This window comes from Ochlerotatus camptorhynchus, unplaced genomic scaffold (genome assembly GCF_037179485.1).
Source record: "Ochlerotatus camptorhynchus isolate MF236.1 unplaced genomic scaffold, CSIRO-AGI_Acam_v1.1 ptg000257l, whole genome shotgun sequence".
In the NCBI taxonomy this organism is placed as follows: Eukaryota; Metazoa; Arthropoda; class Insecta; order Diptera; family Culicidae; genus Ochlerotatus; species Ochlerotatus camptorhynchus.
This window is the reverse complement of record NW_027040747.1, coordinates 1643437-1668966: the sequence shown is the minus strand read 5'-3', so window position 1 is coordinate 1668966 and position 25530 is coordinate 1643437. Positions and strand designations below refer to the sequence as shown.

The following is a 25530-nucleotide window of genomic DNA, read 5'->3' as shown; positions in this document are numbered from 1 at the left end:
TTGTCAGGAAGAATCACAGGATTGTTCACTTCAAGCGACTTTCCATCATCCTGCACACGACCTCGCATACGGATGATTCTGTTATCCAGAAACGTCGAATATGTTTTCAAACGACTATTGCTTTTCACGAATCCGGTTTGCTTCAGACTGCGCAACTCTTCACAGAAAACTTCCGACTGTACCTTCCTGTACCAGGCACCCTATGCTTTTCACATTTTGGCAGTGCTAAAATCTTTCACATTTTCAGGTAGTACGCAGTAGATCGAATCATGCGATTGAAATCAGAGAACCTCTCAATATCGGGAAGGTCAACCAACTTCAACCACGGTACAGCACATCGGATCCACGAAAACATCAGCAATCACTTCGGTATGGAAATTTACCAACTCAGAAGAGGACATCTCTAGCAAATGGGCACTATCCCGACACAGAAAGTCAGCACCTTTCAACCATTCCTGCATACAACCAAACTTGGAGGACTTCGTAGCCAAATCAGCTACGTTCAGCTGCGATGGAACCCAATGCCACAGATCAACTCCATAACCGTTCTTCTTAATTTTCATGACACGAGAACCAACATAAGCCGTGAGCTTCTGACTCATCTTCAACCAACTCAAGCAGATTTTAGAATCGGTCCAGAAGTACTGCATATTCAATTCTATTTTTAATTCGTCTTGAACTACCTTCATCATTTGACTTGCAAGAACACACCCTTGAAGTTCAAGTCGTGGTACCGTCGATGATTTGAGTGGAGCAACTCTTGCCTTGGCATACACCAATGCAACGTGTGACTTACCGTTTCGACGATGAACCATGTAAATCACACATGGAAAGCCTTATCGCTTGCGTCGCAGAAAGCATGTAGCTCAGCATCGGCAAAGGACGATACTTCCAGGAAGTAGCACCTCGCAACACGTATTTCATCCAGTTTAGCAGTTTCGCTCAACCACTCCATCCATTTTGGGACCAGGCTATCATGAAGTTAGTCTTCATTTTTAATTAAATATTACATCCACTTGGTAACATAATAATTAAAAGAACTATCTAAAACTCGATATTGAACGGACCATCGAGTTATAGAACAAATCCCATAGAAAATCATTAAACATCAGAAGTAGCCATGAAATTCATTTTTACTATGGTTCTATTATTCGATATCGAGTAATTGGGCATCGACTGGTGGAGAGTTGACTTTATGTTGGATGAACATTTCCATTGTTTTATCATATTAGTTCCGTCTCAAGTGACCGAACAATTTCATCGACCCTCCCCGATTTGAACATAAATTGGTGGGTCTACTTATTTTAGGTCCCAGCAAAAAATCCAAAGCTTTCTACCGATTTTCAATAAACATAAAGTTTAGTTTTTACATATTGCTGACATTTTTTTTAATCTAAAAAAACATTGGGTACCATTTGTAAAGCATTTTGAACGTTCACTCAAATTTTGGGACCGTTTGTTTTTTACAGTGTTGTCAACAGTGATAGTTTTTAATTTAAAATTTTTAAATGCAAATATTTCAAAGTCTCCCTATTTTGTTTAACAAATATTATGGCGCCAAAGTGTTCAGCAGACTATTTCACATACATTTTAACGTAGCAAAATCAATTTAGGAGATACCAAGAAACCAAGTTTGGTCTCATAGGAGTATTGAGCGAAAACCCAAAACTTGAAAACTTCAAAAAAATATAACTCATAAACGAAAAAAAAAATCCCATCGCTGATTTTTTATATGTTGTGCAAAAATCCTAAATATTCTAGAAAAAAATATGACACTGCTGAAAACTGCACATTGTAGTCGAGATACGTATCGGCCATGGATACCGAAATTAATTAGGTGAAATCAAAAGGAAGATAACCGTTTTTGCTGTTTTATTACAAAAACATATTGCGCCCTGCCATAATTAACATTCCGGGCCATATTCGGTAGGAAAACTGACGTTCATCGCACGCCTCTGCATTTACCACAATAATGAATAATTCAGCGTGATTCACACATTTTAGACTTTTCGGTGTAATATTCGTGCGTCGTCCATTCTACGCACCCCAATCGGAATTTCACCCGAAGGTGGAAAACAAAATGAAATTGTGCATATAAACAATCTCAACAATAAACCCTAACAACAACATAATGTAACGCCACATTACTTCGTCGTTTGTTTACGTGATTGTTGCTGTTGTTGTTTCTCTTAATGGACAATAACAATTCGGAATCGTCAAAGTGAGAGAGAAACTTTGTTTGCAAACACAAATTAGTGTTCGTTTCTTCCAAGACAAGGTGCTAAAAAAAAACTATGCACTCCATAAACCGCGACCTTTCTGTGGAAGATTTACGATCCACACTGAATAGATCTCGGAAATGCGAAGGCCCAGCCAATAGTGGAACGCATGTATCTAATGGTTTTCTACAACTTATGCTACCGTGTGATTCATTCACATCGATTACCGTTTTGGTGAACATGAAACAGATGCTCGCATTTTTGGCCTATGAAGCACCAACTTCTTCGAGCTCGAGTTTCACGCAGGGAAACCGAAACCAAATTATACATACCTACACATTTTGAATTCGTTACCTTCACCATTTGTATATTCGTTTTGCTATACGGGCAGGGGAAGGTCAGTGTCATCGTGTTTTGCTCATTCATGATCTAGCCATGCAACCGATTGCTTCACGGTGGTGATAGTCTCGGAGATTTGGTCACCGGCCACACCCACGCCACGCCATATAGTCAGCGTCTTCCGCTTTTTATCGATAATGATATTTGACGAACAGTGAAGCCGTTGACCCATAATTCCTGATCCATTTGTTTAGTTGTATGCCTGTGCTGTTTGCAGATATGCGAAGATTGTTTGTGTTTATTTGCGAATATATTTAGAAACATGCGCCTTTTGTTGATTTTGTTTATCGTTTTGTGTTGTGTCGCAGTGTAGTGCCGTAGTGGTCTATTTAAAAGACTTGTCTCGTTTTGATCGCAATGCCTTTTTAGCCTGTATTTAATGGGTCCTGACTTCGTATTCGGCGGTATTAGCCGGTATTTGTTGGTAGCTCTTCACTATGAAACTCTTTTGTAATTTATAAGAACTATCTTGCGCAATGGCTGAAGTAGAAGAGAACCTTCCCTTCAGTTTGACTCAGTAGCTCCCGCCTTGACCTAAGCCCATTTCCACTTACCTCCCACTTTTCCACCACCTCTTGTCCATATCATTCTCATGTTTACAACGCCCAACTTCATCCTTTCTCCTTCCCGTACCGTGTTCTTTCTGTGTTATGTGTTGTTGGTGTGACTGGGCTACAATTATTTATTTTGGCCGTTGATGTGGAAGTGGGTTTCCCTTATATATTTACTTTCAAAAACAATACAAGAAACTGACATACAAAGCTTAGCTCCCGCGAATTCATTATGAATACACTTTAGAGTGATGCAAAATTTGAAATGTTCGCTCCACAATACTTAAACGATTCCAAATCGGATCCTGACTAACCTCTCAAAATTTGAACCCATTTGGTGAGAAACTGAGATGGCACAAACCATTTGAAGTTTGTATGGAAATTACTATGGTAAAACCAAGATTTTTGTTCATGTCTATCTAATAATTCATCATATCGGTTCGCTTCAAAAACTTTCAACTTTACTTGTAGGAAATTGTCCCAGCTACAACTTTGCTCAAGACCACTTTTTGATTAAATGCAAGGATCGAAAGTTATTAATGGCTCAATGCACTGATGTCTTATGATCATGCTCAATCAACTGCTCAGCAGGCAACATTGCTGTTTCTGGGGCGTTGAAAAGGACACAAAAATTATGGCTACTATGTCACACTGCAAAATACAGTGTTGCCTACAGAGCAGTTGCTTGATCTTGGCATAAGTTCACCAATCTCTTAAATAATTAATAACTTTTTTCTGTCAAACAATTTGTGAACAATTTTCAACAAAGTTGTAGCTGAGAAAATTTTCTATAAGAATAGTTATCGAACTGTTTCGCAGCTCAATATGGAAAAAAGACTGGAAGGCAATGAACAAAAAGTTGAGATTTCTCATAGTAATTTACATGTAAACTTCAAATGGCTTGTGCGAAGTCTGTTTCTAACCAAATGAGTTGCCTCTCAAGCTAATCAGGACCCGATTTGAAACCATTTAAGCACTGTGGAGCGAAAAAGTCAAATTTTGCATCAGTCTAATACACATATACCTTATTCCTCGCTCAAGCTATCTCCTGATTTTTCTCGCTCGAAGTGAATTTATAGGGTACAGGAACCAAAACGGTAACAGTTATCATATTTGAGCTATAAAAAGTAGAAAAATTGGAGAACTTTTGAGACCGTTTACTTGTGTCATGAAAGATTATGAATGAGAGATTCTGTTCATAAATAAATTTGAAATTTTTGGAAACTCTTCGAATTTTTCATGAACAAGAGAGCTATAAGTTTCTAAAAATAAATAAATTTGATTTAATATTCTGATATGATTATATCAATAAGTCTTGGATCTTTACTTTGCGCTAAGATCCTGATAAGCTCAATGAATTAGTTGCTCAGTGTGTTTTGGAGATTATATATCATTATATCATATCATTATATATGTATCAAGTCGTAAGTGAATAGTAAGCTGGCAATAGCTCAATCAAAGGATTATTATTATCTTATTTGAGATTTGAGATTTTGGATATTGAACGAACCGTCATAATTGAATTGCGTGCTGAAAATTGCTCAATATATGGATTCTGATTATCTTATTTAAGATTTGAAAAGATGACAAATTGGAGAGCTTTTGAAACAGTTTAATTGTTTCATGAAAGAATATGAAAGAGAGATTCCCATCATCCAATAACAAAATAAATTAAATCAAATTAGAAAACTTTTGAAACACTTCGATTGTTTCATGAATGAGAAAGCTGCTGCGACTTTTTTTTTTTTTTTTTAAATGCGTTTATTTTTCCAGGCTCATTTGCCGTAGCTTTGCGGAGCCGATATTCATCGTTTGGGTACAAAATTACTTAAAACTAACGTTAGTAAAGCGGGGGCCGATTACTCGCGGCTTTCTCGAGGTTAGGGGTAACAAATTGTAACCAACGGGTGGCAGGGTAGGGATTGAGAACACAAGGTTTTTTAGACAAACATGGGGGTACACCGATGGAGACCTAGCAACTTGAGAGAACACAAGATGACACTAACTACTAAATCCTCAGATCGATCCGTTTTAAAAACACATAAATTAAATTAAAATATTCGAGATCTCGGCTCGCCAAGATGTCTCTAACGGGTCGCATAGGTTGTTTTCCTCGGGCCCTGAGGGATGCGGATAACTCGGATCTAGCAACACAATGTAGGGTGCATGACCAAAGCACGTGGTCGATATCGTGATAACCACTACCACAAGCGCACAAATTGCTGCCTGCGAGCCCGATTCGGAAGAAATGCGAGTCTAACGAGTAGTGATTAGACATGAGCCTTGACATGACACGTATAAAGTTACGGCTCATGTCCAATCCTTTGAACCGTGCTGACGGGTAATTGAAAAAAATTCCGCAAAGGCGATTTGTCGATCAAAAATACCGCCTTCCATAGCGCCCACCTTAGCTAGCGAGTCCGCTTTCTCATTACCCGGAATTGAGCAATGAGATGGGACCCAAACTAAGGTGATAGTATAGGAGCAGTGTGGAGGCGAACCAGCCCAAGGCTGAAAGCCTCCTTAGTAAAGCTAAATAATAATAATAATAATAATAATATAGGAGCAGTTAGATAAAGTACTCAATTTAGCTCGGATTTCGGTCAGGAAATTCGAGGAGTGCTTCATCGGCCTCATTGATCGAATAGCCTCCAACGAGCTGAGGCTATCAGTAAAAATAAAATAGTGATCAGATGGTAGTGAGGCAATTTGCTCTACTGCGTAAAATATGGCTGCTAGTTCCGCAACGTATACGGAACAGGGTTTTTGCAGTTGATATGAGGCGCTATGAAATTCGTTGAATACTCCAAATCCAGTGGAAGCGTTTATAGTTGACCCATCTGTGAAAAAACTCTTATTGTTACTAACATGGTGGTACTTGTTTGCAAAAATTAAGGGAACAACCATCGACCGATGGTGATCTGGTATTCCACGGATTTCTTGCAACATGGTCAGATCAAAATTTACAGAGGAACTATAAAAGTCTTGGAGGCAAACACGAGAGGAATTGAATGAAGAAGGGCCAATCTCCAGCGTCATGTACTCGTAATAGAGACTCATGAATCTTGTTTGATGATTTCTGTCGAGCAGCTTCTCAAAGTTTTCTATTACCAATGGGTTCATTACTTCACAACGGATAAGAAACCGAAAGGACAGTTCCGCGAAACAATCTGTCAGTGGCAGAGCACCCGCGAGTACTTCGAGGCTCATCGTATGCGTCGAGTGCATACAGCCAATCGCGATTCGGAGGCAACGGTATTGAACTCGTTGCAGCTTCAAGATATGTGTTTTCGTCGCGAATTGAAAGCAGAAGCTACCGTACTCTAGAACCGACAAGATGGTTGTTCGATACAACCTGATCAGATCTTCCGGGTGTGCTCCCCACCAAGTTCCGGTAATTGTACGAAGAAAATTGATTCTTTGTTGGCATTTTTGTTTCACATACGCAATATGTTTTCCCCACGTGCTTTTGGAATCGAACCAGACACCTAAATACTTGAAAGATATACTTTGAGTGATTGTTATACCCTTTAGTTGAAGCTGTAACTGTGCAGGATGATGCTTCCTAGAAAAAACAACCAACTCAGTTTTCTCCGGAGAGAATTCGATACCCAGCTTCATAGCCCAAGTAGACAAATTGTCTAAGGTATCTTGCAATGGTCCTTGCAGGTCCGGTGCACTTGGCCCTATAACAGACACAACCCCGTCATCTGCAAGCTGCCTTAGCGAGCAATTTTCATCAAGACAACCATCAATGCCTTTTACATAAAAATTATAAAGAAGGGGGCTTAAACATGAGCCCTGGGGGAGACCCATGTAACTAATTCGTGAAGTTGTCGAGTTTCCATGAGAAAAGCTCATATATTTCTCAGACAACAAGTTGCTCAAATAGTTGTTCATAATTGGTGAAAGCCCACTATCGTGGAGTTTATCCGAAAGGACGACGATACAAACAGAATCAAAAGCCCCCTTAATGTCCAAGAAAACTGAACCCATTTGCTGTTTTTGCGCATAGGCCAGTTGAATTTCAGTTGAAAGCAACGCAAGACAGTCGCTCGTTCCCTTGCCTCTCCGAAATCCAAATTACGTATCTGAAAGTAAACCATTTGACTCGACCCATTTGTCTAGACGAAAAAGAATCATTTTCTCCAACAATTTCCATATACAGGACAGCATCGCGATGGGACGGTACGAGTTATAATCCGACGCGGGTTTACCGGGTTTTCGAATGGCGATAACTCTTACTTGCCTCCAGTCATCCGGAACAATGTTGTGCTCCAGAAATTGATTGAATAAGTTCAACAAGCGTCTCTTCGTGACGTCTGGGAGATTTTTGAGCAAGTTGAACTTGATTCTATCCATTCCTGGAGCTGAGTTGTTACATGAGAGGAGAGCAAGTGAGAAATCCACCATCGAAAACGGGGAATCTATTTCGTTACTACCCGACGGACGATCACGAACGTTGGTTTGAACCGACACCGAATCCGGGCAAACTTTCCGCGCGAAGCTGAATATCCAACTGTCTGAGTACTCCTTGTCTTCGTTGACCGGTGATGACGCGTTTCGCATTCTCCTGCCGACATTCCAGAGCGTTCTCATGGAAGTCTCGCGCGACAAACCATCGACGAACCGACGCCAGTAACCGCGTTTTTTGGCTTTAATCAAGCCCTTAAAAGTGTTCTCGAGGTCGGTATACCGCTCGAAATCCCCGACCTTGCCGTGTTTGCGGAAGCGGCGGACTTCTCGCTGTTCGCGTCGGTGCAATCCTTATCCCACCACGGAGTGAGAGGTCGTTTGCGAACGAAAACACCCGGAACGCGTTTCGTCTGTGCTTGAAGAGCACAGTCAACGATAAGTCGCGATAAAAAGGAGTACTCATCCAGCGGAGGGAGTATCTCAACCGAATCAGTACCACCGAGAACCGCGGACGCAAATTTTTGCCAGTCGATGTTTTTCGTGAGGTCGTACGTGATGTCAACCGAGCGAGTGGAAGATGAACCATTGGTAATAGAAATTTTGATTGGCAAGTGGTCACTACCGTAGGGATCTTGAATTACTTTCCACGAGCAATCCAACGATAGTGAACTCGAACAAAGTGAGAGGTCTAATCTACTTATTTTTGCTGGAGGTTTGACTACTCTTGTTGCCTCCCCGGTGTTCAGAATTGTCATTTTGAAGAAGTCGCACATGTTGTAAATATATCAAGGTTGAGCGGTTGTCGTCGTACAGTTCCCTCCAGCGTGTACCGTGAGAGTTAAAATCTCCCAAGATCAACCGTGGCTCCGGCATAGCCGTGCAGATATCCGAGAAACTTTGACGAGAAATCGCAGTTCGCGGTGGAAGATATACTGAGGCAATACTGAGGCATTTACCTCGAATATTAACCTGACATGCAACAACTTCAATGCCTGTCACCGAAGGCAGATCGATTCTGTAGAAGGAATGGAGCTTGTTGATCCCCAGAAGCACCCCTCCATACGAATCTGCCCGATCAAGGCGAATAATGTTGAAATCGTGGAAAGCAAGATCGTTGTCTGAAGAGAGCCATGTTTCACAAAGAACAAATGCATCAGAAAGAGAGTTGTTAACTAAAAATTTAAATGTGTCAAGTTTTGGCATAAGACTTCAACAGTTCCACTGAAGAACAGAGATCATATCCCCGACCTCATTCGGAGAATTATCCATCGAAGGATATGATCGATGCAAGGAAGGACCACCTAGAAGCTAGTTGCTTCAAAAGAGTTTTCACCATTGGCAGCACTAAATTAATAATGCTCCTCGTTGAGTCAGAGATATTGAATATACTGAAGAAGCTATCCACAATACCAGAAAACGTGAACATGGGGGCATGTTCTTGCTGATTATTCAGCTGCTTTTCTGGCCGACTGCTGCGACTTGCATATTAAATAAATTAGATTTATTATTCGGATTTGATGATTTCAATAAGTCTTGGATTTTAACTTTGCACTAAGAGCCTATTAAGCTCAATGCATTAGTTGCTGAGTGTTGTTCGGAGATTAAACTGAATGAATCTAGTCTTAAATATCTTATTTTATCTTTCTTTATTAAAGAGACTTTCAGCCATCGAATGGTTCATCTCTGTAGTCTTAAATAAATTGCGTGGTGTAAATTGATAAATTGATGAATTCTAATTATCTTATTTGAATTTTGGGAATTTGACAAATTCGAGAACTTTTGAAACAGTTTGATTGTTTCGTGAAACATTATGAATGAGAGATCCTGATCATCCAACTTTAGATATTTAAGGTTAATCATCTTGAAAACTTTTGAAACACTTTGGATGTTTCATGAACACTAAATTTGGATGATTGAACTTAAGATATTCCGGATAGCAAAAAAAATCTATACATACAATCTGCAATAAACTTGTAAACTGATTGATTCATCATCAGCTTGTAAAAGAAAAACATAATAAAATCCTTCCAATACTAATACTATTCCGAAGTATTCAACCAGAGCCTATAGGAAAGAATTATATAGCAGTCATGAAAAAAAAAGAAAAATAATAGTTATCCTATTGTTTGATCCTAATACCCAGTGTAATAAGCCATAAAAACATTATTATGCAAAAGAGCTGTGCTTCCGGGTAGATGGAAGTATCTCAGTCATTAAAAATTATGATCTTAATATCAAAACAATATATGCATTAGATCCATATAAGAGGAAAAATATCAAGAAATAATATTTGAAATTTGTTCCTGCAAATTAAGCAATTACGATATCAAATCAACAACAAAGTTCTAACGTTTATGAACTAAGAATGCCTTAGCGTGAAACTTTAAAGGCACAAATGTCAGCTTCCACAAAACATACAAATTTGAAATTGCTACTCCTTGTTTGCTGTGCTACTACAAACAGAGAGTAGCAATTTCAAATTTGTATGTTTTGTGGAAGCTGTCATTTGTACCTTTGAAGTTTAACGCTAAGGCATTCTTAGAATATCACCTTAAAGTACATTAATTACATTTTTTATACTTTTAATTACATAAATTACGGATAGATAATTTTAATTACCGTCAGAACTACTTCAAAACGCATTAATTACTTTAAGTACTTTTGATTGTCTTTTAACTTCAACGCACCGGTTCTTTGTATTGCGTGCTGCTCGCCTATACCCCTCTTTGAATTGAATTTGAATTGAATTTGAATTGAATTTGAATTGAATTTGAATTGAATTTGAATTGAATTTGACTTGAATTTGAATTGAATTTGAATTGCATTTGAATTGAATTTGAATTGAATTTGAATTGAATTTGAATTGAATTTGAATTGAATTTGAATTGAATTTGAATTGAATTTGAATTGAATTTGAATTGAATTTGAATTGAATTTGAATTGAATTTGAATTGAATTTGAATTGAATTTGAATTGAATTTGAATTGAATTTGAATTGAATTTGAATTGAATTTGAATTGAATTTGAATTGAATTTGAATTGAATTTGAATTGAATTTGAATTGAATTTGAATTGAATTTGAATTGAATTTGAATTGAATTTGAATTGAATTTGAATTGAATTTGAATTGAATTTGAATTGAATTTGAATTGAATTTGAATTGAATTTGAATTGAATTTGAATTGAATTTGAATTGAATTTGAATTGAATTTGAATTGAATTTGAATTGAATTTGAATTGAATTTGAATTGAATTTGAATTGAATTTGAATTGAATTTGAATTGAATTTGAATTGAATTTGAATTGAATTTGAATTGAATTTGAATTGAATTTGAATTGAATTTGATTTGTGTTCCTTGATTTGTTTTCCGTTGATCTTGTTTTCTGAACTGAGTATCAATGCTCCCACACCTCGACCCTACCTTTCGACCCATCAACTCATGGACCGGGGACCAACGACTTTACTTTCCTTCCATAGGAAGGCGTAATCAAAGATTTTGTAGATTGAACCCAGGCCTTTCAGAGTGAGTCAATCATGCTTACCATTGCACCACCGGCGCTTCTCGAATTTGAATTGATTTTGAATTGAATTTGAATGTATTCCTTCCATTTTCTAGTTCTTATAGCACAGAAGTTATATGGAGAATTGAATATGTCATAGTATATTCAAATGTATTAGAAGAAAATTTAATAAGCAGCTATTCATCGACAGTCTATTCAACGTTTATCTTTTCAAATTCACTCCCAACCGACCCAATTTTTCCAACTAGGTAAGCAAAACTATCGGTATCATTATGATTCATTCGCAGTCCTACACGTATGCTGAGGCTATTCAATATTGAGTAGAATATCAATCACCGAGTTTACTCCATCAATAAAAAAGGAACCATAAAAAGTACTTATCAACGTGTTCGGGCCATCATCCTATGTTCATCCATATTCATGGAAGAATTGTACCATTCAGGTTATCGTTGCTTAAATACAAGGGATATGTACTGAGTAACCGTGCGGACAAATGTAGTAAACGTAACTCAAAAATGGCTGAATCTCAGTAAAGCTTACCCAATTCTTGAGTGCTGTTTACTCAGTGCAAGTGCAACAGCTGTTTCATTTCCTCCAAAATAAGGGAAAATCAACACAATTTTGCGTTAATCTCAGCGGCCGTGTATTTGGGCATTTATTTCTACATACATGAAGGCGAATTCTTCCCGATGAGTGATTTTGTAGTCAGTATATGATTCACTTAAGTTATGCTGCTGCGTATCGTAATGCTAGTTGCTGAATGCATCCTAATGAATGTTGGCGTCTATAGAGGAATAGGTAGGGGAAGGAGGGGCATAGTGAACAGCTGGGGCATAGTGAGCATTCCGCACTTTGGCTCTGGATCTCCAGCTGCATGAGACAAATCAACTGGTAGTAGGTTCATTATCATTATGATATTGATCTTCACCCAACCAATTTGTTATTCGCCTTGACACCAGTCCCGAAGTGACGTTGCTTCACACACATTTTGACAGTTCTTTATGGGGTTTTGCGTTGGAGAGAGAGAATAAGAAAAAGTCCGCCATGTTGCACACATAGACTGACAGTTACATATGAGATTTTTCCATAGGAGTAAAGAGTTACAGAGCTCTCGTCAACGCCAATTATGAGAGTTGTCATTGTGCCTTATAAGATTCTAGCTACGCCCAAGCTACTTTACATTAGTGAGTTGATGGGGTCGCATCACGTGCTTACCATGCTTTAAAAATTAAAAGATCGCATCCAGGAGGTAATTCTCTCACCACCTTGTGCCTGTGCTGATTGTGTTTCTTTGGTGTTTTTTGGTGTCGGAAGGTTTTCCAGCGTGTCAACCTTACCTTACCTTACCTTACTTACCAATCAGGCTAAGGCCTTAAGCAAACCCCACACGCATCAATATATTGACGCGAAGGGGAATTATTGACAATAATATTGATGATGTGAATTCAGAAATATTGTCAATCTCGATGTATTGACGTCAATATAGAATGTATTGACAACACGATTATTGTCAATAAAAGCAATCGTGTAGGGTCCACTTTATTGTCCTCTGCTGTCCGAAGAAGTGGTCTCCACTATACTCGATCCATGGCCACACTCCGGTCATGGGTCCGCAGGTCGCCTTCTACTTGGTCGATCAACCTGCGCGCCTCTTCTTCTTGTTCCTGTGGGTCGCTTTCTAGAACCATTTTCACTGGATCGTCGTGCGGCATTCTTACGACGTGCCCAGTCCACCGTAGTCGCCCAATTTTTGCAATGTGGACGATGGATGGTTCTCCCAGCAGCTGGTGCAATTCGTGGTTCATTCGCCTCCTCCACCGTAGATGGTACGCAACACCTTCCGTTCGAAAACACCAAGGTTGGTCCTCCACGAGCATAGTCCAGATCTCGTGGCCGTAGAGGACCACCGGTCTAATCAGCGTCTTGTAGACAGTCAACTTCGTGCGGTGGCGAATTTTATTCGACCGGAGCGTCCTGCGGAGTCCAAAGTAGGTACGATTCCCTGCCATAATGCGTCTTTGAATTTCTCTGCTGGTATCATTTTCGGCGGTCATCAGTGAGCTCAAATACACGAAATCATCGACCACCTCGATTTCGTCTCCGTCATTCTGAACTCGGGGTAGGAGGCTAACATTGTCTTCCCTAGAACCTCTTCCTTTAATGTATTTTGTCTTTGATGTGTTGATGGCAAGTCCAATCCGCCTAGCTTCAGCCTTCAGTCTGATGAACGTTTCCGCCATCGTCTCAAAGTTCCGTGCCATGATGTCAATGTCATCGGCGAAGTCAAGAAGCTGGATGGATTTCCTGAAGATCGTGCCACTCGTGCCTATCCCAGCTCTTCTGATCACACCTTCTAACGCGATGTTGAATAGCAGACACGAAAGTCCATCACCTTGCCGTAACCCCCTTCGAGATTCAAAGGGACTCGAGAGTGTCCACGATACTCGAACAACGCACATCACTCGATCCATCGTCGCCTTGACCAATCGCGTTAGTTTATCTGGAAATCCGTACTCATGCATAATCTGCCATAGCTGATCATGTAACTTCCCTTACGGCTTTGGAACCTTTCTGGACTTTACTGAAGATTTCGGAAATTCCCTGAGTTTCTCGGAACTCCTTAAAAGTTTCAGTAATTTCCTTGAAGTTGATTGATCTATCCTGAGATTCTCAGAGGTTCTCTGAAGTTATCTCGATTATGCTGAAACAAATGGATCTATCCTGAAAACCATTCAATTTTCCTGAAGTTCATTGGACTTGTGAAGTTTCCAAAATATTTTTGATGTCTCCTTCCGTTCATTGGAGTTCTGTGGACTTTCCAATAAATCCAGGGTTTTCAAATTTGAACAGAATGCAATTAAACTGTCCTTAATTTATCGGAGCTTACCATTACAGATCTTTAAGCTTACACGGGTAAGGGATATAAATGACCAATGGCAGTTGACGTTAAGCATCTCCAACTATGTAAATCGTTTACTTCACGCATGAAGTAATACAAACATGATTAGTTAAAGCAGGATAAATTTATCATGAGAACATCACAGAACCACACCGGAAGAAAAACAGTTAGTTACCAAAATCGATGTCCTACGCGATTCAAGCAACAGTTTCCCCGGCAAATGACTAGTTTTGTTTAATGGAACTATTTTGGGATTCGATGGGCTATTTTCGGGATCACTGAAAATTGCTGATAAATAACCTTTGCTGTAACAATTTTGTTCTATTTGCATTTGTCTACAGAACCTAATCTCCGTTACATACTTCACTACACCTGCCAGAGTGGAAACACACCTTATTTGACTACACACACAAACACACAAAAACGCAAATAACAATAACCACCGATCGTGATTCCATCAATCAATCCACCGTCAGCTGGCGGAAGCTTCCAACCGCCCCACTCTCCAGTTCGATATCGGAATTTTCCTGCCAATATTTGGAGTCCTTGGTGACTTCGATGTCCATTTCGTCGACCAACAGCATACGACCACGCATCTTCTGGCAGCGCTTCTTGAAAGCATCGATCATGTCCGCCTTCGGGATCTTACCGCCAAATTCCTTCGGTAGAAGGTTCTTGTCCACCTTGGTGTAGCATTCGTCCCAATTTTTATGACACTAATTTTGGGGGAAAGCAAATAAAAGGAACATTCAAAAATCTGGTTGGAGTTTGGGCAGAGCTATACTTACGAAGACGCGCTCACGGAGTTTCTCGCTGAGTAGAGCTAGGGCGAAGTTTGCAATTTGAAGTGTCGCTCCGGGAGTGTTCACAAAGTGGATCTCCTGAATTCTCAGTGGGAAGGCTTTGTTCATGAACGAGGCCAAAACTCGTATTTCGTTCAACGTCACCAGACTCAGTTGGCCCATCGTCATTCCGGAGAGATCATACACCAGTACCAGACCAGCGCATTGCACTTCGTTGGTATCGAAGAAGGATTCGTTGACCATCATGTGGATACGGGCCACATCCGAAGCGGTAAACTTGCTCGGATCCAGTTGACCCGTTTCGTTGAAGACCAGTGCGCGTCCCTGGCTATCTCGCTCTGGTAGTGGGAAAAGATAACCCGTATCAACCAGACCGGCGAGTTGCGGTTCTTCGATGTCCAGTTTGGTAAACCACTGCGGGTACATCACTCGAGCCACCAGGTATCGTTCCAACGTTTCAGTAGCGGTGTTGATCAAGTACTTCTTGCCTCGAAGGAACCGCAATAGGAATGGCGCATCCGTACGACACTTTTGGATATGAGGGTGCTTGGCGATCCAGTCGCGAAGTTGCTCCAGGCCCTGTGCCCGCAGTGTGTCATCTTCACGCAACTGCTCCACAGCAATGTTCCGATAGAAATCGTTCAACTCGCCGACACGGTCATCGTACTTCTCCGGAGCCTTCTCAACACTGGGAACCGAGAACAGGTAACTATTTTCGGCGCACATTTTCCTAAACTTTGACACTTTGATTAGGAGACTAACGGTCAAAACGAGCTTATCACTGGTGACTGTTTGGGGTGAGAGCTTACGGCCAACTGACTGCTGGTCAAGCCTCGGAATTAGTATTTATTATTTAGGTGCCTTGGGTCAGCATTTCTTTTTGTGTGGTCTGCTTGAATTTTGATGATTTTTCGGTTGATGGCATCTGTGAATCACGCGCGCGTGTCGATGATGGACACACACAGTTGTGACCGAGGTTAGTTACATTATTACTACTTTCGACTAGCGTGACATTGCACCAGCGGGTCGAGCGGGAAGGCTATGTAATGGAGAGGACCGCAAATTAATAGATGAAAAAAGTGCGTAATGTGATAGCAGTTAGTGATGCCGCGAATTGTATGACCCGATGTTTTATTCGCTCTTGAGAACTAACGTCTGCATATAGAACAAGAATTTAATGGATAAAGTGGGAAATTTGAAGTGGTTCCAGTGTTTGACGTAAGATTTTTATGGGGGACACTTTTTGCATTACTCGTCAACAATTGGATTAAGCAGCTGGTGGGGTCTTGTTGGACATGGCGGTTACAAAGCGCAGCATCATAGGTTCGTTAATCGGTCTGTTTGGGGTTGGTTTCAGGTTGTTAATTTTCTACACTGCGCTGATTGCAAAGTTTAATTGCACAATATCACTTGTAATCGACCCAAATCGATTCACGTTTATAAACTGAAATTGGAAGTTGCAACGAAAAGGATTACATACGTTACATGATTACAAATACCATGTTAAAAGATGTATAGCTTGAACACGAAGGGACAAATCTTGAATCAACTTGAGCAGTGCGCACAATTTTATTTGACTTGTTTTTAGAAGATTTAATTGCTGTCTTGTTAACCATGCAAAAACGTAAGTATTACCTAGCGAATGTTCTGTGTTGTAAAGTGTTAAATAAAACGAATTATGCGTTGACAGAACCCAGTCATTGTCCGGTGCCCACCAAGAGCATAGTGTGCGATCAGACCAATTCCACGCAAATCAGTGACAATGTCCGCCGCCCCGTGCCTAGACAAATCCCCCGACAAGTACGATGATTGCCTGGCTGAAATGGACCAGCAGTTACAGCAGCACGCCAAGGAGTACCTCCGCGAGGATCCGGAACTTCGCCAGCAGATGCTGGATCAGCTTAGAGACTGGATTGCTAAGCATCCTCACATCAGGCAGATCCGCACCGACGCCATCTTCCTGCTGAAGTTCCTTCGAGCGAAGAAGTTCAATTTTATCAACGCTGCAAAGCTGCTGGAACGTAATCTGGCGACGAAAGTGCTGCACCGGGAATGGTTCGGACGGTTGGACATTGAAGACCCGGTACTTGCCGCTTTGGTGGACTCCGGCTATCTGTTTCCCCTGCCGGAACGGGACAGCAAAGGAAGAACGCTGGTCTTCAGCGTAACGTCCGGAATGGATCCGACTAGGTACACCGGGCAGCAAGTATCCCGTCTGCACATGCTGACAGCTGAACTTTGTGGCGAATCGAACGAGTTCCAGTGCGGTGGGTTTATTCTGGTGTATGACTTTTCAACTATAACACTTGCGCATCTGAATATTGTGTCTTTCAATGATATTCGGTTGCTATCAAAGGTAATAAACAATTCACTGGCGTTGCGAGCCCAGGAGATCCATTTTGTCAATACTCCGAGTGCGGTTTTGACGATAGCGAATTTTGCTCTGCAGTTGGCAAATGAAAAACTTAGGAGCAGAATCTTTGTAAGTGTTCCTCCGTGTGTGGATCTGAGTCACATTTTGATTGATTTATTTTTATCTTCAAACACAATAGTGTCATCGAAATTGGGAAGAGCTGCATAAGAAAGTGGACAAGAATCTTCTACCGAAGGAGTACGGTGGCAGGATACCTCAAGCGGAGTTGATCGAGTCCTTTAAAAGTCGCTGCAAGGAAATGCGCCCACTTCTGCTGGCGTATGATGAGATGGATATAGAAATTTCCAAAGACTCTGAATACAGTGCCGAGCGTGATGAAGTTGAATTGGAACCGGGAGTGATTGGAACGTTCCGGAAATTGCAAGTTGATTGATTGTCGTCTGTTATGTGTGGAGACTGCTAATTTTTAAATGGATCAGTGTTTTAAATCTATAAATCAATAAATGATGTCTTATTATGTATTGTCCACGGAAGTTTGTCTTAAAAACATGCTTCATCCTTCATTGCATTGCTTATAGAGTCAGGAATCCTTATAGACGGTATCACTTATTGCCGGGCTATCCACGAATAAGGATACCCACAGCTTATGGAATTTTTTCTATTAGGGGTTGTGGTGGATTATCCCATTTGTTTCAATATATAAAGCTATACTGTCTTCGACAAAGATGTCCTTGAGAAGGCGTTTGACAATGTCTGGCATGATGGCCTAGTGTGCAAGCTGCATTGATACAACTTTCCGATCTACCTCGTGAAGATCATCAATAATTACTTGTCGGGATCATTCCAGGTCTACTTGAACAATGTCCCCTCTGATACGTTCAACGTTGATGTAGGGGTCCCTCAGGGTAGCCTGCTTGGGTATATCCTATTCAAAATTTTCACGTCAGACGTTCCTCCCATGCCGGGTGGTGGTATCCTGTCAATGTTCGCAGATGACACCTCCATCATCTATGAGAGTCGAGTGATTCGTGCTCTGACGAGTAAACTGCAATCAGGCCTCGATGTTCTGTCCGACTATTTCAAGAGCTGAAAGATTTGTATCAATGCAGCTAAAACACAAACCATTCAGTTTCCACACTCAAATTCACCTTGGCTTGTTCCGCCTGCTAACGTCAAGGTCCACCTTGATAGCACTCCCATTGAATGGTCGAGTGAAGTAGTCTACCTTGGTCTCACCATCGATAGCAAATTGCTGTTCCGATCTCATGTGGACAAGACATCCACCAAGTGTAACATCTTGATCAGGTCGCTCTACCCTCTGATAAACAGGATGTCCACCCTGTTCCTCAAAAAACAAGCTTGCTGTCCACAAGCAGATCATTCTGCCGACCGGATTGAGTATGGTATGCCAATCTGGAAGAGTTGTGCTAAGTGCCATCACCTAAAGCTTCAGAGGATCCAAAACAAGATCCTCAGAATGATCCTTAACAGTCCACCGCAATCTCGTAATTCTGAGATTCACCACCTGGCCGGTCTTCAAACACTCGAGGAGCGAAAGACTTTCACGCTGGAAAGGTTCAGAGTCGCCTGTCTGCGATCAAACCACCAGATCGTTACCCAAGTAACAATTTTGGTTTTATGAGGGTTCTGTAGACCACGATTCAGACTTGTAGAATGCTATAAAACCTCTATAAAACTTGCAATGTTACTTGGGTAGTGATTAGGCAACCTAGTTTAAGTAGTTAGGTAGGTTATTATATTTTTCTAATCCAACTCACCCCAAAAGGAGGAATACTGTAGATTAGTTGAAAAACCTAATCACCAAATTTGGTTAAATCCCTAGCCTAGAAGCTAATCAATTAACCTGTACAAATAATGTAACTACCATAATCAAATTTAAATAAACGAAATTTCAGAGTCAAGACAAAGTTGTCCTCCATTCTCTGTTTGACCTTCAACCCGTACAGTTCGGTTTTACTCACTCTCTCGAGTTGTTCGCTAGTTCATTGCGATTGTTTTCGTGCTTCTTTTTTCGCGGTATTTGATGAAGCATCGTACGATCCTAGCATGGGGAAACCACAGCGTGTTGACGCGACTGCTATTTCGGCCGGGAAACGATCCCGATCGGACACCACCAGTGCACATCATTGGCATCGAAGAAGCTGTTGGCCAACAATTGTTTCGCCATCCTGGAAAACGGCGATGAACCGAAGGTGGAAAAGAAGGAGAAAGTTCCACCGTTCTTCGTAAAAGGATTCCCGGAAGGCTTGCGGGGAAACTAGACTTTTACATTGGGAAAGGCATCAAGCTGATGGTTCCAGCGATGAACCACTACAAGGCCGTCGAGACGTGGCTGGTCCAGAAAAACGTGCAGTATTTCTCCCACGATATTGAGGCGACCAAGCCGCTCAAGGTGGTCTTGCGCGGCCTTCCCGACATGGAAACAGTCACACTGTCGGATGAATTGAAGCAACATGGACTCAAGCCGATCCAAATCTTTAAGATGAATCGTCATGACGCTTCACGTAAGTACCGTGACCAGCTGTATCTGGTCCACCTGGAAAGTAATTCAAGCGTGAAGTGCATGGAACGAGAAACTGCCTCACGCACCTAATGCCTGCGAATTATTGGAGGAAGCAGACCCCAAATGTGCCAATTGCGGTGCAGCACATCGGGCAACAAACAAGACATGCCTGAAGCGAGCGGAACTCATTACCCTCTATTAGCCTCTACGAAGAATCAATCTGGCCGCAGAAGAGTGCCAGAAAATAACGGGCATATCTTTCCTGCCATCCTGCAACGGCGCCAAATTGCAGTGGTTCCGCCACTTCCAGTCAACAACCGTTTTGCTGCTGCTGGATCGGTCCCGCCAACAACTGTGGTGCATAACACTCCGGTAAACTCAACTCAACAGTCATATGCGGCAACCGCTGCATCTCGAAGCACCTCTCCGCCTCATGATGGTGCTCTCCCTTCACCAACGATTGATAACGCAGACACTCTGCTTATAACGGCTGAACTTGATCCAGCGCACCTGCAGGACCTGAACAGAACAGCTTCATGCTGCAGTATCCCTCATCAATAAGTATGGACCGTGAATCCATCAACATTGCCAATTGGAAGGCTTGCTCACTCAGGAGCAAGAGCATCAAGTTCGTTGAATCCTTCAATGAACGAAACATCGATATCGCCATCATCAAAATGAAAACCAAGTGCAACATCTTGATAACACCATTGTATCCACTTATCAACAGGAAGTCCACCCTGTCCCTGAAAAATAGGCTTGCTATTACAAGCAAATCATCCTTCTCGTAATCGAGTTCGGTATGCCAATCTGGGGGAGTCGCGCCAAATGCCATCACCTCAAACTCCAAAGGATCCAGAAGAAGATCTTTAGGATGATCCTAAACAGTCTAATCAAAAGAAATAAACGTAATTTTACTACTGCTACGACAAAGTTGTTGTACTGGGGTAGACCAACAAGCCTGTGCCATTCGGTTTAGGGTTAAATTGAGAACTACGCCGCTAGTGGTGCTTCATTTTCATATTACTTACGACGGACGCTATATTATATGGAATTTTGGTCCAACATAGAATATCTCTTGATCCTGGCCATATAGAAAGTTGCTGTTTTGAGCAAAGTTGTTCAGGTGAACAAATTCCTTTCGGATGGTGGTATATTAGTTTAGAACTCTTACACTACTAGGCACCATTAGGCAACCTGTATAACCTGTATATCAGGATCGTGGCCATATAGAAGGTTAGTATCTTACGCAAAGTTGTTCAGATGAGCACGGTCTTCCAGATGGTGTTCATATTAGTTCAGAACTCTCTCACTATGTGGCGCTAGTGTGCACATGAACTTCCTGAATATGTTATGTATCGTAAGCCTGCCCATATAGGATGTTGCTGTGCAATGTGTGTATTTCCGGAACAAGGGGCCGTCTAGAGGATGGATATCGATGCAAGACGCCATGTTGGGATCCAAGATGGAGCCCATTTGTTTAAGAAATACTGTCAAACACCATTTTGGAATCCAAGTTAACCGCTTTCGGTTTAAGTAATACTGTTAAATACCCTACAATATGAGTATTTTCGGAACGCGGCCGACGTGTAGATGTCAAAATTCGCAAACAGCTGTCAAATACCCTACAATATAGGTGACTCCTGAATGGGGATGAAGTGTAGAGGTTGACGTTATATTGGACGCCATTTCCAGAACAACATGTGAAAAGGGCATACAAGCTTTTTGTAAACAAACCTTCTTATGCCCTTTTCTCGCCACCCATATGACACCAACGCAAACCTTTAACATCACCGGGTAGGGGACACTTTCCCCTTCCCGATGATATTGCTGGTTTGCGTGGGCGACCCTCGGTTGGTGAGAAAAGGGCCTACAAATGTTTGTTTACAAAAAGCTTGTATGCCCTTTTCACATGTTGTTCTGGATTTATAAAACCAATCTGTTTAAAAAACTGTCAAATTCCCAACAATATAAGTATTTTCGGAACGAGGACGGCTTTTAAATATCAAAATTTGATATCCGCTGCCATTTTTGAATCCAAGATGGCGGTCATATGTGTTAGAAATACTTTAAAATACCCTCTATGTTGGTCGTCATGTTTGTATCAAAGATGGCAGCCGTTGGTTTTGAAAATTTTGTCAAATACCCTACAATATGGCTATTTCCGGAACGGAAACTACGTTCAGAGGTCAAAAATTGATGTTGGTCGCCACTTTGAATTCCAGATGGTGGCCATCAGTTTCAGAAAAACTATCAAATACACAACAATCTAGGTATTTCTGGAACGAGGACGACGTATACACTGTAAATATTTGCGAGATATAGCGCACATAAAATTAACGCTAGATTTGGCATAAATTTACACGATATTTCGTGTAAATTAAAGCGCAATATCGCAATATTAAATTAGCCACATGGCATTATAAATGTCCAATAAATTTTATTTCAAATGATGATCTATTTGAGATCTACAGAAAAATATCTAATTACCCTGCAATAATTTCTTATTGCTAGGTATTGCAAAAAATACCTTACAGATTTGGATTTCTTCATATTCCGATCTTCATAAACTACCTGGTGAACTAGAAGTCTTGAACCAATAGAGGGCTTAATGCAAATCTTATTCAAATGATTATACAGTCACTTCTGCCTAATTCGATATTGAATGGACCTTTGAGTCAGGGAGGATATCGAGATAGGAAGATAAACTTTGTAATGTGTATGGGGAGAATGGTCCGAGTAGCCTGGATTTCCATCGAGTTAGGGAAAAATCGAGTACCCGAGAGTTCACTGTATGTCCAGAGGATTCTGTTGAGATGTTTGATTACTGAATTTGACTGATTTGGACAATTTATGATCTAATAAATCCTGATAAACCAGAAATCTTTAAAAATATGAAAAAATCAGAGGACCTTACGAAGATTATTGATTATCTGGAAAAGTTTATGAGAATTCTGGTAACATGTGAGAATATTTAAGCAAATTTTCAGAACAGAATTTTCTGAACAGAACATTCATAGACCTGATTCAAGGATTAGCGATATCCAATCAATTTGATGGAGAACTTTGATCTTCCAACGTGGCATGATGAACAGCTCAAATTCTTCAGAAAAAATCCTGACCAAGTTCAAGCCTTCAGAAAAATCTAGACCACCCAGATTTCAGCTTAATCATGTATGATTCTGAAGATCTTTAACAATTCATATCACATTTCCCAGTTATTCTCTCAAACACCAGGTTGCTCAGAAATTATTCCAAAGATCCCCAGGTGATTATAGATTCTCAAAAATATCTCAAACTATTTGTTCAAGGCTTCAGTTAGATCAGGCTATTCTCTCAAATACCAGGTTACTCAGAAATTATTTCAAAGACTGCCAAGTGATTAGACATTTACAACAAAATTCTCAAGATATGTGATCAAGGCTTCAGTTTGATCATGTATGATTTTGAAGATCTTATTCTGTCCAAGATTTCAAATCACATCTCTCAGATATTTTCTCCAATAGCAGATTGCTCAGAAATTATTGCAAAGACCTGTGATCATACACACTTAGTTTTTTTTTCTACCGAGCTCGGCTGTGCAAATCTCGGCAAAAGTTTTACTGAGATCTCAGCAAAAGTGACGTTTGATTGCTGAGTCTCGGATAATGCTTAGCTGAATATCAGCAAACAAATGATATGTTAGCTGAAATCTCTGTAAAACTTTTTTTGCCGAGATTTGCACCGCCGAGCCCGGTAGAAAAAACTAAGTGCGTAGATCTCCAAAATATCCTCAAGATATTTGTTTAAGATTGATCAGAGCTTCATCAGGCATTATTCTGAAGATCTTCATCAATCCAACAACTCAAATCACATTTCCAAGATATTCTCTAGAATCATAAATTATTTAAAAAAAAAAACAATAAGAGATCACATAGAACACCTCAGGTTTTTTCAAGATTTCAGATTAATCAGTTATCATTATAAAGATATCTAAGTATTCCAAAATCCATATCGCATCTGTCAGATTTTCTGTCAAATAAAACCCGGCAGCTTGGAAATTATTCCAAAGTTCTTCATGTGTTTTCAGATCACCATAAAGTCTGGGTATTTTTTTAAGACTTATGGTTGATCAGGTAATATTGTACGGAAGATCTCAAACTATTCAACCAACTCAAATCACATCTCTCGAAAATTCTCTCATGATGCAAGGTGACTCTGAAAATATTCCAAAGATCAGGTGATTAGAAATCATTGTTTTTTAGGCTTCTGGTTGATCAAGTTTTGTTTTGAAGATGTTCAACTATGCAATGAGTCACCTGGTATGGTCCCTCTCAGCTCAGGATGGTGTGGTATGGTCACCTGCAAATTTAATTTGGGGAAACAAGTGTAGAATAAAACAAACAGGCACTGTCAAAAACGTCACACTCAGCACTTTTTTCAACTAGCAATAATCGCACCTCGGTTGTACCTCATTGGTTACGATATCGTCACTGCGCAAAGTTACACTCAGCACTATACAATCAAAGAGTAGAAAATCGTATTACTTCGTATTTTGTGATAATAATTGAACTTTTTACTTCTCGTTAGAGCATAAATATCAAAAACATTTTGCATATTTTGTTAAAAATATCACGAAACAGGATGTCCGATTTTTAGAAAGCGATCTTCATAGAGAAGTAATATTATGAAGTCAATTTAATGCTATTATTAACTGAAGTATTGCCTTTCAACTCAATACATGTTTCTGTGCAGAAATAGAGATGCCCAAAGCCCAATACATCTATCATGATATCATGATCTATGTTAGCTTATTATCAACAATCAATACGAAACTAACGATTTTAATTTGGCTCACTACTTGACTAGCCTATTGGTCCCAAGTAAATGATTAACGTATCCCATTCTAGTCGAAATTCTAGTACTACGCAATGTTTGTTTTGATTAGCTATGAAAGTTTGACAGATAAGATGAGGGGTTATTGGTTTTTCCTTTGTTTCGATCGATTAGCTTGGGACCGAAGAGAGTACCAGAGCTGAGCCAAAAAGTTGAGCACGTTATTTCGGGACCTTCTAGTCTTAGAGTTACCTCTATGTTATTATCGTCTATAATTCCGACGTGGGCCAAGTATTGGAGCTAGGCTCACCTACCCTAAATGGTTTGAAAGCTATTTGTTCTTATGATTCTGTCCCGTGGGGAATAAATGGACTGGCCAGGGAAGTGTATTAGGGCCCCTTTTATATATTATGTATAATAATGACATGCGCAAGGAATTAAAAATATCTCCAAATGACAAAATGACAAGCGATCAACGAGCTGAACGATAACGCTTTGTAAGCAGTGGAAAGCAATAATGATATAATCTTCTTATGTTTTCTTCATGACAAACAGCCCCTGCATCACAGCTCGCTCGGGTCGGTAGAAGTCAACGACCAAATTGATGGCAAGCTGCTTCACGAAGCAAGGCCGAGGATGATACACGTGTATTAATGGGAATATTTTTGTTATGTCTTTTCACGATTCTGATCAAGCTATGTCCTCAACCATGTATATTGCAACAAAGCAGGCAAGCAGTATATCATTATCCTTCTACCACTCGTGGTAGTCGTAGCAAGCGTTTTGTCTGTATCGTTGGTTACTTTATGTGTTTGGATTCGCTGGACATGCGACGTGTTTTACGAGTTGGCGATATAAAGCTTTTTGCAGATGGTACGGTGTTATTCATTGCAGCTAAGGATTTAGATGATGCCGTTTTGCACTTGAATGAATATTTGCATTCTCTAAACAGGTGGTTGAAGTATAAGTAGATGAAATTTAAACTAAATTTATGGTAAACTCACGGAA

At 40.4% G+C, this 25530-nt stretch overlaps 2 protein-coding genes and 1 pseudogene across 2 annotated transcripts; 1 reads left to right on the top strand and 2 right to left on the bottom strand.

Moving 5' to 3' along the window:
* Positions 1 to 14413: 14413 nt before the first annotated feature.
* LOC135705042 (retinaldehyde-binding protein 1-like) lies at positions 14414 to 15559 on the bottom strand. The gene is made up of 2 exons (XM_065226595.1): positions 14795 to 15559; positions 14414 to 14722 (listed from the first exon to the last, which is right to left on the bottom strand). Exons 1-2 carry the CDS (start codon positions 15533 to 15535, stop codon positions 14468 to 14470), a joined length of 996 nt encoding a protein of 331 aa, XP_065082667.1. The 5' UTR covers positions 15536 to 15559; the 3' UTR covers positions 14414 to 14467.
* A 1012-nt stretch (positions 15560 to 16571) lies between these two features.
* On the top strand, positions 16572 to 17649 carry LOC135705100 (clavesin-2-like). Its single transcript, XM_065226674.1, has 2 exons — positions 16572 to 17291; positions 17362 to 17649. Exons 1-2 carry the CDS (start codon positions 16572 to 16574, stop codon positions 17614 to 17616), a joined length of 975 nt encoding a protein of 324 aa, XP_065082746.1. The 3' UTR covers positions 17617 to 17649.
* Positions 17650 to 24119: 6470 nt separating this feature from the next.
* LOC135705124 (U4 spliceosomal RNA) lies at positions 24120 to 24191 on the bottom strand (annotated as a pseudogene).
* Between the last annotated feature and the right edge of the window lie 1339 nt (positions 24192 to 25530).

Coding starts and splice junctions, on each gene's coding strand:
- LOC135705100 (XM_065226674.1), top strand. CDS start 16,572: ATGTCCGCCGCCCCGTGCCTAGACAAATCCCCCGACAAGTACGATGAT. Junction 17,292..17,361: donor AACTTAGGAGCAGAATCTTT/GTAAGTGTTCCT, acceptor CAAACACAATAG/TGTCATCGAAATTGGGAAGA.
- LOC135705042 (XM_065226595.1), bottom strand. CDS start 15,535: ATGTGCGCCGAAAATAGTTACCTGTTCTCGGTTCCCAGTGTTGAGAAG. Junction 14,723..14,794: donor AACTCCGTGAGCGCGTCTTC/GTAAGTATAGCT, acceptor CCCCAAAATTAG/TGTCATAAAAATTGGGACGA.